Consider the following 19,189-nt stretch of genomic DNA (forward strand, 5'->3'; position numbering starts at 1 on the left):
ATATATATATATATATATATATATATATTTCATACATGTGTACAATATATATATCCACACATATATACCTTACATGTATATATACGATATCATACAACATATATACGCATATGTGTATACATATATATATATATACATATATACATACATACCATATCATACAACATATGTATATATATTGTACACATATGCATGTGTACAATATATATAAACATATATACATGCATACATACATATATACCATATCATACAACATATATACACGTGTACTTTATATACATATATATATACTTTTTATAATCTAACACAATGCATGTTTAAAACTAAATAGTACTTTTGAGTCCTTCTGCTTCTACTTGTTCAAAATAAATACGTGGCAAAACTTTTAACTTTATGGAATTACACTCTTTGCACTAAAATGTACCTTTTGTAATTAAAACGCCTATACTATACACGACACCAGCACACACCTGCGTTTCTTCTTCAAATGAGCCCTTTTCGGTATTTTTGTACGTCATTTCCTTCACTTTGAACACAGGCCGAAGGGCCGCAGATTAACTGTCGACACCGACCACCACATTTACGGTGTTTACACGTAGTTCTCCACACTTTAAACCCGCCGCAGCCCCACTTTCGGGAGTCGTAAGCAGATTCATGCGCACACTATGACGTCCAAACGGGGAGCTCGAGCGAGCTGCAAAACTTTCCCGACACGACCAACAGCCCCAAGCCGAAGCACTCACCCTTCTCCGCTGCGCCTCGACTTCCCTCGTCATCCCGGCTGACTTGGGTGATGATAGAGGACGAATTGTCCATCACATCCAAGTCTGGTCCAGAACGCTGACCTCGCGCTTTAAAGTTCGGGATAGTTCGCCGTCTCCGGTGTAAGCATGAACTTCGCAGACACGAAAACTCCGCGTGAAACGCGCCGGAAAGTAGAGCCGCGAGTCCGCCTACAGCGCGTCCATTCCACTTTGGGCCAAAGTTGTCCGCTCGAGTGACCGATAACTTTTGAAGTGCAAAAGTTGCCAAACATTTGCTAAGGAGTTGGCAACTTTGATTCAATATGGTGCTCAACTCCGCTCGCAATTTCAAGATACAAACATGGAGGTTTCAAGGCTTCCCTTTTTACTTAAAGTGGCGCAGTGGGGGGAATGGCCGCGGACTACACTCCGCCTCGCGGGGCCGACGCATTTGACGACGGTCCCTTACTGCTAAGGCTGTCGAAAGTTGCCCAAAAGTTACACGGTGTTCATTCGGGGCAAAAGTGTCGCTTTAGAACCATAAACTTTACCGCATAAATTACCACAATTCCGTCAATATTTTTTTAGTTTTTAACATTCAAAGAAAAAAATGAAACGAAAACGTTTGATATAAGAAGGAAAAAACTGAGGTGCTGCAAAGTTTTGCAGCTCTGACGTATTTATTTATTTATTTATTTTTCCCAACGATATGAATGCACAGTAATTCGGGGCAATCCCATCGTCGTCATGCTGTTGTAATTACCGCTCTGAGTATTAAAAAAGACACTTCAGGGGGGAAAAACTAACTTTGAAGTGGCTGCTAAAAAGAAACGCCCAGTTTGGGTTCCCTTGAAACGGACTTGAGTCAGGGAGCGTCACACAATGTCTCTTCTTCTGTGACTTTGATAATACTACTTTTTAAAAACCTTTTTTTGTAATATATTCTTTAAAATTGAAACAAAAAAATAGTACAAATATTGGCAGATTATTTTAGGATATTAAAACCACTCAAATTGATCTTTTGTAAATTTATGAAAAAAAAAAACTTTTTAAAAAGATTTTTAAATTAGGTACACAAAGTACTTGTTGGGGTAGAAAAAAAATCAGTCCCCTCTCCACCGCAAAATAAATTATTATTATTATTATTTTTAAATAAATGCAAGTTCTTTTATTAGTTGAATATACATGAACCAAAGTAAAGTGGGACAATTCAAATGGATTGTATAGTACAATAATCATTATTATTTATTTATTTATTGCTATAATGTTCATGCTAAGTTTTTTTATTATTAATTTGATATTTTCTTTTTTATATAAAAATAATAATTATAATAATATATATGTTTTAAGTATATAAGGTTATTTTCTTGTATTTTATATAAAGAAAAATAAATTTTAAAAAAGTGATTTAAACATAAATTATCTTTTGTAGTATGCCTAATTTATCTTTTCGTGTTTATTTTTTTTAAAAGCTTAATAAAATGTACTTAAAAAATATATATTTTTCAATTTGTCACACATAATATTTGTTTTGTGGAAAAAATCAATAAAACGATCATGAATGTTATTATTTTATTAGCCATTGATAACATTCCATTTAAACAATTTTATTAATTTTAATATAAACGTAATTCAGCAAAAAAAAAATAAAAAAACCTAAGTATTTGTTTAAAAACAAAAAAGTAACATTTCGAGATCTAAAGTCACTAACTTCTGACTTTAAATCTATTAAATTTATGAGAAATTTTACATAACTTTGATTTTTTTTCTTATAAATTTACGTGATTTAAAGTTGTACATATATCTCTTTAATTCTCGGAACTATACAAGAAGAAATCATGTAGATTTACAAGATTAAAGTTGAAGTGAGCATACAGTCCCGCAAGTGTTTGCTATGTACAGCAGCAGACTAACTAAACTCAATTTGGTCAAAGCGTCTTGGATTTCAACAGGTAACCTGAAAGCTTATTGATAAACTTACAAATGTTTGGAAGCTTTTTGTTTGATTTACCGTTTATTAATCGTTTTAATTGATGGGTGCTGGGAGGATCTCTGTAGTGCTCGTTGATGATTTGATTTTTAGTCGCCAAAAAGGTTCAGAATTTCTCTGTTTTTGAAACCTATCTGGAAATAAAGCTTCACAAATTGCTCCATGTCTGTCATCTTTAAGCACAGCTCTGATAAACAAACAACTTTGGTGTTTTTTCTTACAAATATACACTTTTTTTCTCAGAAATCTATGTGTTTTAAAGTTATAATTTTTTGGACTTTTAAAGTAATAATTTTATACTTTGAATATTAAGTTTTGAGGGGAAAAAAGTTAAATTTAGTGTGTAGCAGTTGCTGGACAGGAGTCATTCATTCAAGTTTATGACTTTAAAGTAATAAATAAAGAACTTTATTCTTGTAATTTATCAAATACAACTTTTTTTCTTGTAAATTCATGTCTTTAAATTTGTAATTTTATTTTATTTTTTAGGCTCTTGTAAGCTACTTTGTTGAATTTTTCAAAGAATGAGAGAATTTTTTTTCCAATAAAAAAAAATAAAATTAGAATAGAGGAAGAAACACATTTTAACCTTTTTTTTTTTTGCACTAGAAAATCTACCAAACATTCAAATGCTTTGTGGTTTCCAATTAATATATTTATCTCTGTATGGACTTTGGAGTTTTGTCTTTGGGGCCAACAAATGACACAGCTAAAATAATTTTTCATAGAAAATGTTTATATTTAAATATACCTATATATTTTTTGGGACATAACATTGCAGATTTAGAGCATTTCGACAGAGGCGAATGTCTAATGAACTCCTGCCGCTCTGCAGAAACTAAGTCCTAGAAAACGACACATGTTTTGTTGATTTTTGCTAAAAGCGACATAACTCTAATTAAAACACCACTGGGACAGCTTTTACAATAGATCAAAAGTTGATCACATTGGGACTCTTAAGCCTCACTTCCACTGAATCGTTTGTCTTCATGACACATCCGTGGTGTAGATCGCTAGCATGTCATTGCGTCATTGTAGTACAACAACTAGAAAAGCAACAATAGCTCGTTTTTTACTTGCTTTCCTTCTGGTACATCATATATAACAGGAATTCAATGTTTGAAAGAAGACTGCGTGCAGCTAAGAAGAATCCGTAAAGAGGAAAACAGAAACGCTAGCTTAGCACTATATTGGCGCTTTTTAATATCGACATTACTTTCTGCCAATCAACAGGTGGCTACAGCAGCTCAATAGTCCCGTTCTGTTTTCTATGGACCTAGAATAGTTGGGGCCCTCTGTTTAATGGGTCAATGGAAACGCTCAAAATACCGGACCATTGAGTGGAAACGAGGCCCAAGATACTTTATAATTGAGAATTTGACAGTACGTTTCAAGTCAAAGATTGCAACCCATGTATATGCTTTTTAACTATTTTTTTTTTCAACAGGATTTACAAAATGAATACATTACTAAATGAACAGAAGAAAAACATGTTTTTAAACTGTTTGTTCAAAGGTTGACTGTTTTACTTTTGAGTGAATAATTACTGATCTGCCACCTAGAGCACATCTGTCACAGTCAAGGCCCGGACAATTATATTCATTTAATATCATTGTGATTAATGACCCAACGTAATTGAGGCAACACTACGATTATGGACGGTGAGAGATCAGTTATAACAATCTGTGGTAGGGGTATCAAACATTTGGCCCGCAGGCCAAATACAACCAGTCAAATGGCTTAATCTGGCCCAGTTGTGAAAAAATAAATAAAAATGTTGAACAAAAAAAGCAAGTTTCTAACCCATATAGTTCTTTAAAGAAATGTCCGCAATGCACAATTCTGGGACTAGGGGGAGCAAAGGAAACGTAAGACCGGCATAACAAGAGATCAAGAAATAAACAAAGTAATCATAAGTTATTAGGCTACTAGGTTGGTTGAGGCATTTTTCCAACTGAGAAAAAACAAACCTACGGATAACAAGCTGAAGATATGTAATTTAGCTATTATGTTACCCACTCGAGATCAGATGGGTTGAATGTGAACTAGTTTGACGTGATTTAAATACTTTATAATTGAGAATTTGACAGTAAATTTCAAGTCAAAAACTGTGAATCATGCACTTGCTTTTTAAGTATTGTTTTCAATAGGTCATTGATGATTAAAAAAAAAAAAGATAAAGATAAATGCTTTTATGTTCCTGCAAAGTTTGACTTTTTTACTTTTGAGTGAGCGGGTACGGACCCGCCCCCTAGAGGTATTCTGGTAAACGTGCCTTGCTCGGGTATTTTTGTTTTTTAACCCAGAAATTGAATGAATCTTTGTACTCAGTTGAATGTTGACAGGTAGAGCGGTCGACCTCTGATTGGAAGATCGTAGGTTCAGTTCCCGCTTTGGCAGACCATGCGTCACAAATGACTAACTGAACTCCACATTGCTACTGGTGGTTATAGGTTGGCGTTCAGCAGCGGAGCCGCCATCAGTGTGTTAATGTGTGCAATGGTGACCATTTTCATTTTAAACTAGTTTCAATATGGAAATCAATTCTTCAAAAACTCAGAAACTTCAACACTAAACTAAATTAGTTGCATCAAATGTTTATTACGTACTATCTATTAAAAACATTTTTACCTTTTTCGACATATAAACACTGCAAATTTTTACACTTACAAACCTCCAACCATCCCAGTTCATACAAAAGGAACACTGAAGACGGGGCAAATACACAAGATGTTCCGATATAACTCTTTGTATGTGCCTGAATGCATTTATAAATATATATATATATTTATATATATATGTCTTGGCGGGTTTATTGTCCGGATTCTGATCAGTTTTACTTTAACAATGAAGACACTTTTACAACAGTTTGCAACCAGTTTAAAGTAGACTGGAGCAAGTGGACCAAAAAACACAGAAAAACATCAGTTGAGATGTAGATTTTGGGGATTTTTTTTCTTCAGAGTACAGTTGTATCTACACAATTCACTGCTTTTCACAGCTGCAATACAGTCAGAGTTGAGAAGAAACCACAGAACAAAAAGGCTTGTAAGACAAATTCCTCTGGCTCCTCGAAAGAGTTTACGGTTTGACCTTCAACCACCAAGACAATCCTCGTCTTTGCGCATGTCAAAAAGTGACTCCAAAAGGATCTCGCACATGCAAATAAATTAACATGGAAAAAGTAAACACATTTCCGCAGGGGAAAAAAAGAAAACAAAAGATATATTTTTTTGGTAAACTAAAAAGAAGTTAGCAGCTTAAATCATGGTACATTCACATGAATTGCTTACCACCAAATCGAGTGACAAAAAGTATGAGGGTGATCGTGCAGAAAGAAGACTCGTTCAAATCAAAAATGTGCAAATTTCGGATGAAAAATGCGACGGAGAGAAAACAAAGAACATCCTGCGTCCTCCCTTTTGAGTTTCCGTTTATAGTCCATTTCGACTAACTCGTCAAAAACAGTTTGTGAAGTCAGTTTTCACACCAGTTCCCATAAAAATGCACTTGTTTTTGGAGAATCCAACCCCCGCACACTTTCACTGTGGGGCGGGAACTTGGGTTGCGGGGGAGGGGGCAGACGCAGTGCCGCGGGGTGAGCCCTGGTAGGTGCGGAGCAGCACCTTGTGCTTGGTGGCGCTCTCGGCGCGGCGGCCTTGCTGCTCCACCAGGAACTCCTTGAGTTTGCCGGAGGTGAAGGTCAGAGTCTGCCTCCGGAGCTTCATCAGGTACGAGTCCTGGAGCCAGGCGTGTGAGAAGCAGTCGCGTGTTGTTGGACGGGCCCTAGAAACACAAAAAAAAAACAAACTAAAACACCTTTTCTTTAGCTTTTTGAAGGATTTTCAGGAGTTTTTTTGTAACAATCACCATGGGTAGCTGCTCAACATCTTCTTGAGTAAAGTTGAGGCACTTTGGGACACGTTGGGGTAAAGTCTTGTTGGGTCAAACTTCGCCATCAGGATTTTGGATTCCACTTGGTGCGGTTCCTTGTCTTCAAAGGGCAGCCGGCCACTTAGCCTAACAAAACAACAAACAAGGGTTTTAACATCAAAGGGTTTTAGCATCAAAGAGTTTTTAGTATCAAAGGGTTTTAGCATCAAATCCTATTTTGTAAAACAATCGAGCTATCATTCCAAATGAAAAATCTGTGTAATGCAACAAATACAATCTGCAGAATCTTCAAGTCTTAATGCTGCAGACCATTTTTAAAAAATCGTTAGCGTGGTCATGAATGTAGACGGCAACAGTCATCAGGCGTTTAGAATGGCCCGCTTTGTTATATATATACCCCGGGACTATTGGTGGTTCTTTTGTCCGGAGACATTCCTCGTTTCCACTGAGCGGTACAGTAAGGAGTGGTACGGTACAGACCAGTTGATTCTGGTGAGCATTTCCATCAAGTGAAGCCTCGATCCCACTAACCAGTTTGTTTTCACGTTGCACGCATAGTGTAGACCACTAGCGTGTCATTGTAGTGCGATGACTAGAAAAGCAACAACGCAGGTCATCCAGCAGGTTTTTCTTACTTTACTTTTCGTACATCGTGTATAACAGAAATTCCATGTTGTTTGAAAGAAGATTGTGATGAATATGTCGTAAAATCTTAACAAATGTTGGAAACATGCACTAGTAAGCAGAAGCAAAAGCAAAACAAGAACAACATTCCCCATGTTTGTCTAATGGGAACACCATAGGATAATTTAAGAAGTCGGGTCACGGTGAGAAAGTAGTGTCAGACGATATCAAGGCTACAGAAACACTCACATGATGTAGGTAACAACTCCTACAGTCCACATGTCAGCTGGAGGACCAACAACTTCCCCTTTCAACATCTCAGGAGCTGAGGATTATAAACAAAATTAGCTTCTTGGCTTCTTGAAACCGTCAACACGACTTTGGGACTTCGCCCTACCCATGTACTCCAGTGTTCCTGCTCCGGACTCCTGCTGTTGCAGGTTGAGTGGGTTGAAGGTCTGAGCGCTGCCTAAGTCCACAAGCTTGACGACGTTGAGGTTGGTCACTATGATGTTGTCCGGCTTGAGGTCCAGGTGGAGGACGCGCCTGTTGTGGAGGTACTCCACTGCCTGAAGGATCTGGACCAGGTAGGATGCCACGTCGTCCTCGGAGTAGCGGAACCTGAAAAACGGATGAGATTGTGCAGCGGTTAGGGATTCCAACTAAAGTTGGCGGCTGTACGGATAGTAAGCCTCAAACACCTGTCTATGAGGGTGTACAGCAGCTCTTTTCCGGTGCAATACTCCGCCACCAGCACCAAGTACCGCGGCGTGACATAGGCTTCGTGCAGCGCCATAATCTTATCACTGTGCAGGGACTTTAAGATCTCGTATTCCTTGAGCACGTCCTTCTTGCTTTCCTGCGTGTAGGGAATGATCTTTGCCATGTACATTTTACCCGTTGCGTTCTCTCTGCACTCACGAATGACTCCATACCGCCCCCTGATGGTTGAGAACACAAAACAAGTTCAGAACAGAAGTTTCCTTAAATGTTGTACGCAAATTTCCCCATCTCACCTGGCTTTCTCCTCCAAGAAAGTGTAGGGTTTTTGAGGAACTCCTTGACGTAGCGTCGAGGAGGGCGTGGAGCGGCCCGATGGCGTTCCCCTGGAAGGGGTACTGGCGCCCTCAGCGATGGGTGTCAGGCTGGATGTTTGGACCATTTGAGGAGAAAAGGTGACGGGAGTCGGCGCCACGCGAGCCGTGGCTGTACTTACTGGGGCGTAAGTGGGCACAGACGTTGGTTTTGTTGGGGCAGGAAGTGGGGATGAAGTGGTCGGGGTCTGGGTCATAGGGGACACCACGTTGACTGGACTCTGTGGTTTGGGGATGTCAAAAGGCGAAGGGGCTTTCGGAGTTGAAAAAGGAAGAGAGGCTGCTGTTTTTTGAGGATCACTGCCAGATAACGGTAGAGAAGAGTTTGATGAAGGAGTGGAAGCCAAAGGGGGTGAAGTGGAGGGAATGACCACCACTTTGGGGGATGTAGTTTGAGGAGGTAGGGCAGGAGGCGGAGTTGAATCTTTAATGGATGATGCTGCCTTCACATCGTTGTTTTTGACCGGTTTGAGGTGAGCATCGGTTCTGTTGGGGGTGGACTCCGGTTCAGGCAGGGTTGGGACCGTCTTTACCACGGCGATAGAAGGTGAAGCTCCATCAGCTGTTAGACAGATGAAACAGGATTTACTCTGTATACTATTACAATTATTACATTTCGGCACTACAAGGTGCACATTATAATCCGGAGCTGACTGAAAGCGAAGCCATTTTGAAAAGTACACGGCATTCCTTCAAAATATTTGGTTGGGTGTTTTTGTGAACATGCTAATGTGGCTAACATATCACAGTGTTGGACTGTATTTATTTTTTTGACATGTTGCTTGTAAGGTTGAGAGTTAGCATAGTTGCAATGGTTTGTTTTAGCGGTATCAGTCGTTTTTTTATGTGTTCCAAACATGGTTAGGAGTTACAAGTATTGTGAATATGCTGACGTGTAGCACTGTTGGATTTTTTTTTTACGTCTTACTAGCAAGAGTTAGCATAGTCAGAATAATTTTTGCTTAAGCGGTATCAGTTGTGTTGCAAACATGGGCTATGTCCAAATCCCCACCCTAATCCCTAACTACTATTAACTATATAGTGCAGGACTATCTTGTGTCCTCATTGTAAAAGCAATTCAGACACCAATCTCACCATTTTTTTCTCTTTTAAACAGCAAAAATGACGTCAATAATTTCACAGTGTGAAAATTTAATCAATACAAACATTTCCAACTATGTGTGACTCCACTGTGATCTGATAAGGAAAAACAATTGTTCAACCACAATGCATTGTGGTCTATATTATTAGCTAATGTAGTTAGCATCAATGCACACTAGTCTTTCGCAAGGACTTTTTTTTTTTTTTTCTATTTTGGGTGCACTTGATTTTGGAATTGTAGATTCAGATAGCACTACAAAATCGTGAACGCACTATAGAGTGAAGAAATTCGGATATAATTAAGGTTAGAAGTTGCAGGTATTGTAAATATGCTACTTCTACTAATGTGTAGCATGTTACCTCCAAAATTCATAATTATTGACGATGTACTACATAATCCGGTGTGCTCTCTTGTGCGGAAAATATTGTATGCCATCTTTAAACTGAGTTCTACCAAAAATGTCTTTATTTTTTTTCTCGATACGTAAACATGTATCTCTTGATGTCTTGGATTGCTGTTTTTGCCTTATTTGGTGTCATTTTAATTTTACCATAATTCTAAACCAAGGACCATCCACTGAAAAACAAATATTTTGTTGTATGTTGGCTATTTTATATCTTATTTTTGGTAAAAAAAAAAAAAAAAATCATTTGATATTTGTTCCTAAATTTTCATCAATTTGTGACTGATTTTGCCAAATTTTTTTAGAGATCGTAAAATTTTGTTCCTTTTTATTGCTTTTCATTCGTCTGCTTTGATCACTTTTACCAAACTTTTAATGTTTTTGTGTCATGTTGGTTTTTTATATTTATATTTCTATTTAAACATCTAATAGTCTTTAAAATAGGTATATTTTGAAAAAAATACCAAACAAGATAAAATTTAAATAAATTTTTTTCATGTCCTACATTATAATATATTATTTTTTGATTTCTCATCTAGTTTTAGAATAAATGTTTATTATAGGCATTTTTTGTTTTTATTTTCCTTAATATTCTTTACTTTCATTTTATGTCAAACCTTGAACGTTAAATGGATTTTAACAGTTTTTTCATGTTTTTAGTGTTGAATATTTTTATTCTTGGTTGTAATTGTATCTAATCTCCTTTGATTTAATACTTTATTTCTATCTCTGTTACCTTTTCCAGTCAGGGTTATTGGAGCAGAGCAGCAGCTGTATGGACCCTGTCCCGCCTTGTTGACACAGGAGACCCTGAACTTGTAAGCGCCCCCTAGTGGCAGGTCAGTGACATTGTAGTAGCAGTCGACGATTCCGGTTGCCACCAGAACCCAGTTCGGTTCCCCTGTAGAACAGTTGGGAGATAAAGATGAAGGCAGACCATGACGTCAAGCTTAGTAAACCATGAAGTAGATGATCCAGCCTAAAAATGAAAGTTTTTTTTTTTTTTCTGTTGGGATAATAAAACTTGTAATTTAGAAAGTGAACACTTGGTGGCAGTGTTGGCAAACTCAAATCAGGAGACAAACAGATAAAAATGATCTTGTAATGTTTGAAAAATCTGTACTGATTAAAACTATAATTGTGTCAGGAACCTACAAAACTTGATGACTTATTATTATTATTATATATTTATTTAAGAATAAAAGGTAGAATTGTAAAATAAATAATAAAAAAACAGTTTTTCAATGCTGATTGTCTAGTAAATCTTACTTGGTAAAGAAATAGAAATTCTATGGTTTGATAGAATGACTATTGCTTTTAAATAACCTGACCTAAGATCTGGGTTTTAATGTCTTTTTGTACTTTGAGAATTTTAGTACCAATTTAGACAATTATCAAGCAAAAAGAAGAAAAAAAAACATCTGTGAGCTCAATCTTAGTGGTTATAATATTTTGACGTAACCAGTGCTGGTTCATGGAACAGACAGACCCAGGATGTTTTTTCTTATTTTAAATCTAATTGTAGAGGAAGTTTTATTTTGAAAAGCTATTGAATTCTACTGGAAAAACAAGCAAGATGGAAACATCTGAGGAACTTCTTCAGTTGGGAAGAAGTGATGATGCAGAAAAGTATGAACACCACTGTGAAGTTTGTCACACTGGAACCTATAGACCGCACGATTGCGGTGAGGATGTGATGGCTAACCCGGCATTAGAGTCCCCAATAAAAGCCGTTCATCCACTCACTTTCTTCTTTTCTTTCCAGAGAGTAGCTGCATGGAGGTTTAGTGTCTGCTGGCTTCCACAGCACCAGAGCCGTGTTGTTGTAGGTCTGAGCCACTTCAGGGGTCCCGGGTTTTTTTGGGACACCTAAAAGAAAATGTCAATATACAATAAAGGTTTGTAGTTGAAATGGAGTTGTAAAAAAAATCCAAATTGATGCCACTTTTTTTTTTATCATATTAGTTAATGTTTCTGATTTCTTTTCCCCTTAAATGCTCTTAATTCTTACATTTATAATCCACCTTGGCTTAATACATAACGTCTGATTTCCATCATCATCCACGAAATTAAAGATGACATTAATTTGTCCTCTAAATTGATGAAAATGTTCTTCAATTGTACTGTTAATCTGCCCACATTAATATTCATAACATTTTCAAAGCAATTAAGATTTAATCACATAAAAAATGACTGTCTCTTTAAAAGCAAATGAGCCGTAGCTCTTTCACAAGAGCTTGTTTTGTTATTAGTAGCAGTGACCCAAATTTCTACATTTTGCAGCATATAACCACTCTCCTCATATTTGACGCATGTTTTTCTGAGACTCATCTCTCATTACCATGATCAAACATCCCCTAAAAACTCATTAGATAGAGAGTGGTTCATGTTTTCTACCCTGTAGTTCATCATCACCCCACTAGGGGCAGTAGAAGAGCTTTTTCAAAATGGCTGCCCCCATGACACTTTTGGCGGGAAAAAATTCAGCTGATTTTCACAGCTTTATGGTGAGAATAACTCATCAATTGTTATTAATTTTTGTAAATGACTACTTGCTGAATTGAAAGAATGTACCATTTCTTAAGAATTGATACATATGATACAATTACAACATGCTAAAAATGTGTGGATCAAAATAGAGAGAGTGGTTAAATGAGGTTCTTTTTTACCTCAATATTTCTAAATCTTAATATAAACACTGCTGTGAGCAAAAACTGACAAATATACCCAAACTATTATATTTGATACTATCTATATCTCATAGAACATTACAGGTCTGTTGCACTTTATTGGTGGATTTTATGATTAAAACTGTCTTAATTCCAAATTGAATTTTCCGTCAGTTCTTTGATATGGTGGGCTTTGCAGGGTCAAGAAAACAGAACCAGAACACTTACTGGCTATAGAGAGGGTACAGGAGGTAGTGATGGTGGCTATGGGGTTGGTCGCAACGCATTCATATACCCCCGTGTCCCTGTGGGTCGATTTGGAGATGGTCAGCAGCTGCCTTCCGTCTTGGTGGGAGATCAGTTTGATTCTGTCGTCTGTTGCGTCCAGCGGTTTACGATCTAAAACACATTGTTGGAAAAGCATGAAACTCAGTAACTGTGTCGGAATTAAACTTTTAGGCAAAAGCTACCTTTCATCCATGTGATTTGTGGGTGGGGACTGCCAGCAGGGAGGCAGCTGAGAGTGACAGGCTCCCCCTCCAGTAAGACGTGGTCTTTCAGCTTGATGTGGAAAACAGGAGCGAAGTCGGAAGCCGAGCGGATGAACTGTTGGCTTCTGGTTAGACCTTCGTCTTTGGGGTCAGTTGAGGCCAAATCGGGCTGTGACGGCACTTTTTCCCGCTTGCTTCTCGTCAGACCCCACCTGTCCCAGCGAGATCGCCGGTCGCTCTCTTTTTCGGACTGAGTGCTGGTTGCGGATTCGATGGACTCCTTGGACGCCGTGGCACCACTTTGCTTCGCAAGTTGATTCTCCGGAATTCCCATCTCTTTAAGTCCACGGCCCTCTGAGTGGGAATGACGATGGCGAGAAAATAAAGGTGTACTCCTACTGTCACCATCTCCTTTTCTATCCTCGGACTGACTTCGGATTTTTGTGGAAATTTCCGCCACCTTGTTCTCAAATTTTTGACGCATCGCTAGCACTGGAGAGTCCGAAACCTTCTTCATATCCTTCTCAGCCAGTTCTTTTTGACTCCCTCTTGTTTCTTTAGCCCGCCTTTCCTCCGACTGACTCCTTATCTTAGCCGAGATTCCAGCCACCTTGGACTCGAACCTACGCCTCATAGCAGACACAGATGACTCCTCGGCTTTTCTTTGCCCTCTATCATCCAGCTGTCTTTGTGTCCCGGTGCTATCCACATCTTTTGTATCCAAAGACTTGCTGTGACCGACGGCCCACAAACCCCTTCTGGTTGACGCATTCTCTTCCACATTTGTTTGCTTCTCTTCCTTTTTCTCGGTGGATGCTTTACGCAATGAAAACCTTCCGATCACACCAAAGCCTGTGTCCCGACTTACTTCTCTCAAATCTTGTACCGACTTGGATCTCTCCTGTATTCCTTTGGGAACCATCTCAAGGGGTGATCCCTTTGGTCCAGGCCTGTATACCTCCTCGCCCCCTTCTAGCGCCCTGCGGCTCAGGACGGGTGACTTCTCCTCCGATTTGTTTCCTGTCAGCTTGCGGAGGCCGCGGGTCAAGGAGGATTCGCGCTTCTTAAACCTAGCTTCAAAGACCTCCTCTGAGTCGATGTCTTTGATGTCCGTTCTGAGGACGGGGTGGCGGGGGATGGTGGGGAGATCGGGGGTTGATGAGGAAGAGACGGGACCGTCTAGGGTTGCTACCTTGGCGTAAACTGCTGGGTGCTCGGGTGATTGAAGGGTATTGGCAGAAGTTGTATCATTTGGCTTTGGTTTAATGGAACTACCTTCCACTCCTTTCATTACCTTCCCATTAATATGCAACTTTTGATTGGCTTTCTTCCTTTCGTCCTCCTCAGCTCCTTCTATAACAATGATGGGAGTGATAAGAGAGGGGGATGTTGACTCCGATTTGACTTGATCTTGTTTTTCTAACAGAATTTTGGTCCTTTGTTCCTCGTCTTCATATCTGTCCTCAGTGTTCCATTTCTGTTCTTGGTCCTTGTCTGCTGGTTCTGGGAACACAAAGTACATTCTATCTTTTGACGACTCCAGCGTTTGTTCCGTCAGTGCGGACACTGAGGTTGCTTCCCGGAGAGGTTTCCCGTCTATGTTGGCGTGACTTGCGGACGGAATCTCTAAGGGGGCTCCGGATCTCCGGCGTAGGGGCATGGGTTCTGAATCCTCCTGGGTGAAGGAGACACTTTTGCGGAATACTTTGGTCTTTGGGGTGTCCTCTCCGGGACTCTCTGAGGATGCCGCTCGGATGATTGACGGTCCGGCTCTGGATTTCCTCAAGTTTCGATCAAGAGATCCTGTCTGGGTCTGGCCATCAATGCCGAGTGTTTCAAACAAGGGCCCACGCAGGCCACTCATCTTTTTGTCCACACTTCCCCCCCTGAGAAGCCGCTGTCTCATTAGTTCCAGTTTTAGGGCGTATTCCTCTTGGCTTAACTTGGTCGCTCCGGGGCTGGGACTACGATTGGGTATCTCCATGGAAATGGCCTTTTTGAGGCTCTTGTTACCCTCAGAGTCATCATTGTTCATCTTCTCTCCTGAGTCAATATGGAGGAGAAGAGCGGAATCAGCAGAGCTGCCTCTCCTCATCGTGGCCCTCCTCGCTTTGGTCTGTAATTCATTGGACTCCACAGTGGATCCTTTGTTGACCATCGCCCGCTCTGTCTTTTCCACTTCCTCTTCAACCCCTCTTGTTGCCTCTTTTCTACCAAGTTCATCCACGACAGTCTTTTTGCTCACATCCCCAACAACAACTGGCTGCCTAACCTCCTCGTCCCCCGGAATCTCATTAAGGGAGACCCTGGAACCGGAGAAGACCATAGACATCGGCATGGGAATGAAAGGAAGCTCATCCACGTCTGCATCCGAGTCAGAGGAAGAGGAAGGCGGTGGGGAGCTGTCCTTTAAGTGCCGGGCGACAGCGATGGACACGTGACTGGATGAGTCGTTTAGCAGCTCTGGGATGGAGCGCATCACCATCTTGGATTTGTAGCCGATTAGGGACCGCTGAATGGAATCCAAAATCGACAAAAAGTCATTTTTCGTACATCTCAACATCAAAATTACACTCCTACGTATGACTTACCTGCCATCGCCTCCTGGAGAGAACTTGCTTAAGCATTGCTGTACAAATACTCTTATTTGTTGGTGACTGCAACAAAAACATAGATAATAGGAGAGTAAAATACCCTAAAGATTGTAATAATTTGACACAAAAATGATATTTTTCTAAAGGATAGGTCACCTTGAACCAAGGATGGCGGAGACAGTCAACGGCACTTGGCCTCCTAAGTCAAAGGAAGTAAAGTATTAACAGAAAAGAGTCAAAAGATAAAACCATACTCCAAAACTTTTTTTTATATAGATACTTACAGTCGATCCACGACCAAAAGCTTGATGACGAATCCCTTTGCTTCCTTACAGAGGCCTGAGAACATACTCTCCTCAAACGCGACATTGTAGTTTCGGATGTTTAAGGCAGTCGCTCTGTCATTCTCGCCAGCAAAAGGAGAAACGCCGGTCAAGCTAGGTAAAAAAGTTGTAGAAATTCTCTTGTAAGAAGTCTTTTTTTTGTTGAAACTCCTAAACAAAAACCCTCCAATAGGAAGCTTTAAACTTACCAGAGGTACGTGATGACACCCACAGGCCTATGGAAAAAGATGACAAGTAGAGTAGTAAAATTGTTGACGACAATGCGAAAATATTTCTCTTTAGCACTTTAACAGCAAAACTGACCCCACTGACAAGAAATAACTGTCACAACAGAAAAAATATGAAAAAATGATTAACAAGAACATGTTAAAAAAGGTATCAAAGCTATTGCGGCAAATGAAATTACTGAGTGATAGTTGCTTATTTTTTAATAGACGTTTATGTGAGTTTTGGCTTCTTAGACCCAGCTGGTACTTTCTATGTGGAATTCCACTCTGTCCAGTTTGTGTGAACAGTCAGTGGTTCATATACTAATGATAGAAATTTGAAGTTTGATACTTGGTGTAGAAAGTGAAATTCAATGGATGTATGGTTCGGGCCCCCTCCGCATCACTTTTTGACGTTTTAGGTGTCTTCAACTCATTGTTTTTTTTGATGTGCTGGCTGTTCCCATTAAATCCCCAAACTACAGGACGCAGTACCAGGTTTGGTACCGGTGCCGGTCTGGTCCAAGTCCTGGTACCACATCGGTACCAGTCCGTGTCCCGAGAGTTGGGGACCTCTGTATAATGTATACATTTTTTCACTGTCTGTGACCTGGCACCAAGCGGCTCATGGACCGGTACCGGTTTAAGGCCCAGAGGTTGGGGATCCCTGGGGGCAGGGAAAATTGTATTGCAAGCAAAGAGACCCATTTTGCGTTGATAAATGCCACACTTTGTACGCTCAATATTTCTGGTATGAATTATATTCATAGTAAACTCATCAGAATAGATATATTATAATGCTAGTTGTGTCTTTAGTGTTTTTTGTTAGGATAAACCTTAAGACTTCCACCTTGACTTAGAATCCAGTTGCTCACCAAATGTCTGTTGCTGTAGAAACAGGAGTTTGGTTCACAATCTCAGGTGCGACATACTCAGGTGTGCCATATTTACAGTAGTGTTCTTCCAAATTTTCCAATTTTTGCGCATTACCAAAGTCGCAAATACGGATTTTGTCACACCTGGAGCTTGCCATTAAAATATTTTCAGGCTGCAGGAAGAAAAAAACAAACAAAACAACAGGTAAATACTCTTAAGAGTATTTCTTACATTCCTGTTGATGTTGTGCAATATATACCTTTATGTCGAGATGAGCAATGTTTTTTTGGTGAAGGTACCGAAGCCCTTCCAAAACCTGTTGAATGCTTTTGCGGATCTGCAAAGAAAAAAAAAGGAATTAACTGCCAGATCAGTGCAGCATGTGATGAATTCATAAAAAAAAAATAAAAAAACATTTTTTTTAAAATTGGCATCTTTTCTGTTGGTTTTATCTCCATAGCAACCATTTTATTTTTTGGTTGCCCAGGGGTCACAAACATGTATATGTAATTTTTAGAAGGTTTGGCCAAAGTAAATTTTTGCATTTCCTTAGCAACCAAAGCTTTTTGTTAACCACGCCAACTTCCATCCATCCATCCATTTTCTTGACCGCTTCTTCCCTTTCGGGGTCGCGGGGGTGCTGGAGCCTATCCCGGCTACTGATGGGCGAAGGCGGGGTACACCCTGGACAGGTCGCCAGTCTGTCTCAGGGCCTCAATCACACACACATTCACTCTCACATTCACACCTAGGGGCAATTTAGAGTCACCAATTAACCTATGAAGCATGTTTTTGGAGGGTGGGAGGAAGCCGGAGTCCCCGGTGAAAACCCACGCATGCACGGGGAGAACATACAAACTCCACACAGAAAGGTCCCAGCCGGGATTCGAACCGGGGCCTTCTCGCTGTGAGGCAAGAGAGCTAACCACTGCGCCACCGTGCAGCCCGCCACGCCAACATTCCTGTTCATATTATATATCATACAGTGTTGTTCAGCTTTAGCCAGTGATTCATCTCATACATTTTCACAATGTTTAGGTAAAAAATATGCGAGCAACATGGTAACACCACTTTTGCAAGCTCGCAACGTTAACACTGTTTGAAATTTACAAACTTCTAATTTCCACGTTTTCCAGAATAGCCTCGAGGAGATAGGAGACGATAGATTGAAAACCCTAGAAGGGAGTTTAAATTTGTAACTTCTAACTAAAGGGGATTTTAAAAAAAAATCAAGATGGCGGCCTCTTCCCGAGGTCAAAGGTCACACTTGTCAGAGCTACTTGTCACAAATTTATTACAAACCCCCCCCACTTTTTTCTGTTGTTTTTTTCTCCATGGCAACCATTTTATTTTTTGGTCGCCCAGGGGTGACAAACATGTCTATGTAATTTTTAGAAGATTTAGACAAAGTAAAATTTTTGAATTTACTTAGCAACCGAGGATTTTTGCTAACCACATCCACATTCCTATAATGTTCATATTGTATGTCATACAGTGTTGTTCCCCCTTAGCTAAGGGTTCTTGCAATTAAGTCACAATGTTCCGGTAAAAAATATGCGAGCAACAAGGTAACACAACTTTTGCAAGCTCGCATTGTTAACACTGTTTAAAATAAATCAACTTCTGATTTTCACGTTTTCCCAAGTACCTTCAAGGAGATAGGAGACGATGGATGAAAATTTGAGTTTAAATTTGTAGCCTGTAGCTAATGGTGAATATTTTTTTGTTGTTGTTGAAAATTCAAAATAGCAATCTCTTCCCAAGGTCAAAGGTCAACGAAATGTTAGTTCTGGATGTTGACTTAAAAATTGAATGAAAATTGCTAAAACAATAGTTGCTTTTTTACCATATTGAGGGAAAATGTGAAAAATTTTAATTTAGTGGCAAAATATCTGCCAAGCTGTAGGTCTTTTGGCACATCCCATAATAATTAAAAAAAAAAAAAAAAAAAACTTCTTTAGGATGTCCCTGAAAGGTGTCTTTTGGTTTTGTTAGGGGGAGTACTTTTTTGACGGTCTAGCGCAGGGGTCGGCAACCCAAAGTGTTGAAAGAGCCACTTTGGACCAATACAATAAAAACCAAATGTGTCTGGAGCCGCATAAATGAAAATGGCTTATGTAAATCTTACTCTGTAAGTTTCACATGGAGAACGTGTCGAA

General features: G+C 39.5%; 2 protein-coding genes across 10 annotated transcripts in view; both read right to left on the reverse strand.

Annotated features, from left to right (window-relative positions):
• The window catches only part of LOC112156687 (carboxy-terminal domain RNA polymerase II polypeptide A small phosphatase 1), a 26,934-nt gene extending 25,660 nt beyond the window's left edge, over positions 1-1,274 (reverse strand). The window contains exon 1 of the mRNA XM_024288970.2: positions 744-1,274. Within this exon, the coding sequence (XP_024144738.1) occupies positions 744-816 (73 nt within the window). The 5' untranslated portion in view covers positions 817-1,274. The remainder of the gene's footprint in view (positions 1-743) is intronic.
• Positions 1,275-4,670: 3,396 nt separating this feature from the next.
• The window catches only part of LOC112156649 (striated muscle enriched protein kinase), a 72,127-nt gene continuing 57,608 nt past the window's right edge, over positions 4,671-19,189 (reverse strand). For 7 of the 9 annotated variants that reach the window (XM_024288899.2, XM_024288900.2, XM_036215862.1 and 4 more), the window contains 16 exons: positions 17,290-17,367; positions 17,030-17,202; positions 16,137-16,163; positions 15,889-16,041; positions 15,761-15,803; positions 15,602-15,667; positions 12,990-15,522; positions 12,748-12,918; positions 11,597-11,719; positions 10,587-10,751; positions 8,268-8,907; positions 7,953-8,192; positions 7,649-7,872; positions 7,501-7,576; positions 6,604-6,753; positions 4,671-6,519 (listed from right to left, as the gene is read on the reverse strand). In XM_024288899.2, the coding sequence (XP_024144667.1) occupies positions 6,276-6,519; positions 6,604-6,753; positions 7,501-7,576; positions 7,649-7,872; positions 7,953-8,192; positions 8,268-8,907; positions 10,587-10,751; positions 11,597-11,719; positions 12,748-12,918; positions 12,990-15,522; positions 15,602-15,667; positions 15,761-15,803; positions 15,889-16,041; positions 16,137-16,163; positions 17,030-17,202; positions 17,290-17,367 (5,106 nt within the window). In that variant the 3' untranslated portion in view covers positions 4,671-6,275. The remainder of the gene's footprint in view (positions 6,520-6,603; positions 6,754-7,500; positions 7,577-7,648; positions 7,873-7,952; positions 8,193-8,267; positions 8,908-10,586; positions 10,752-11,596; positions 11,720-12,747; positions 12,919-12,989; positions 15,523-15,601; positions 15,668-15,760; positions 15,804-15,888; positions 16,042-16,136; positions 16,164-17,029; positions 17,203-17,289; positions 17,368-19,189) is intronic. The other 2 variants (XM_024288904.2, XM_036215842.1) reach the window with 1 other exon arrangement.

The sequence above is a fragment of the Oryzias melastigma genome, linkage group LG2, assembly GCF_002922805.2.
Source record: "Oryzias melastigma strain HK-1 linkage group LG2, ASM292280v2, whole genome shotgun sequence".
Taxonomy (NCBI): domain Eukaryota; kingdom Metazoa; phylum Chordata; class Actinopteri; order Beloniformes; family Adrianichthyidae; genus Oryzias; species Oryzias melastigma.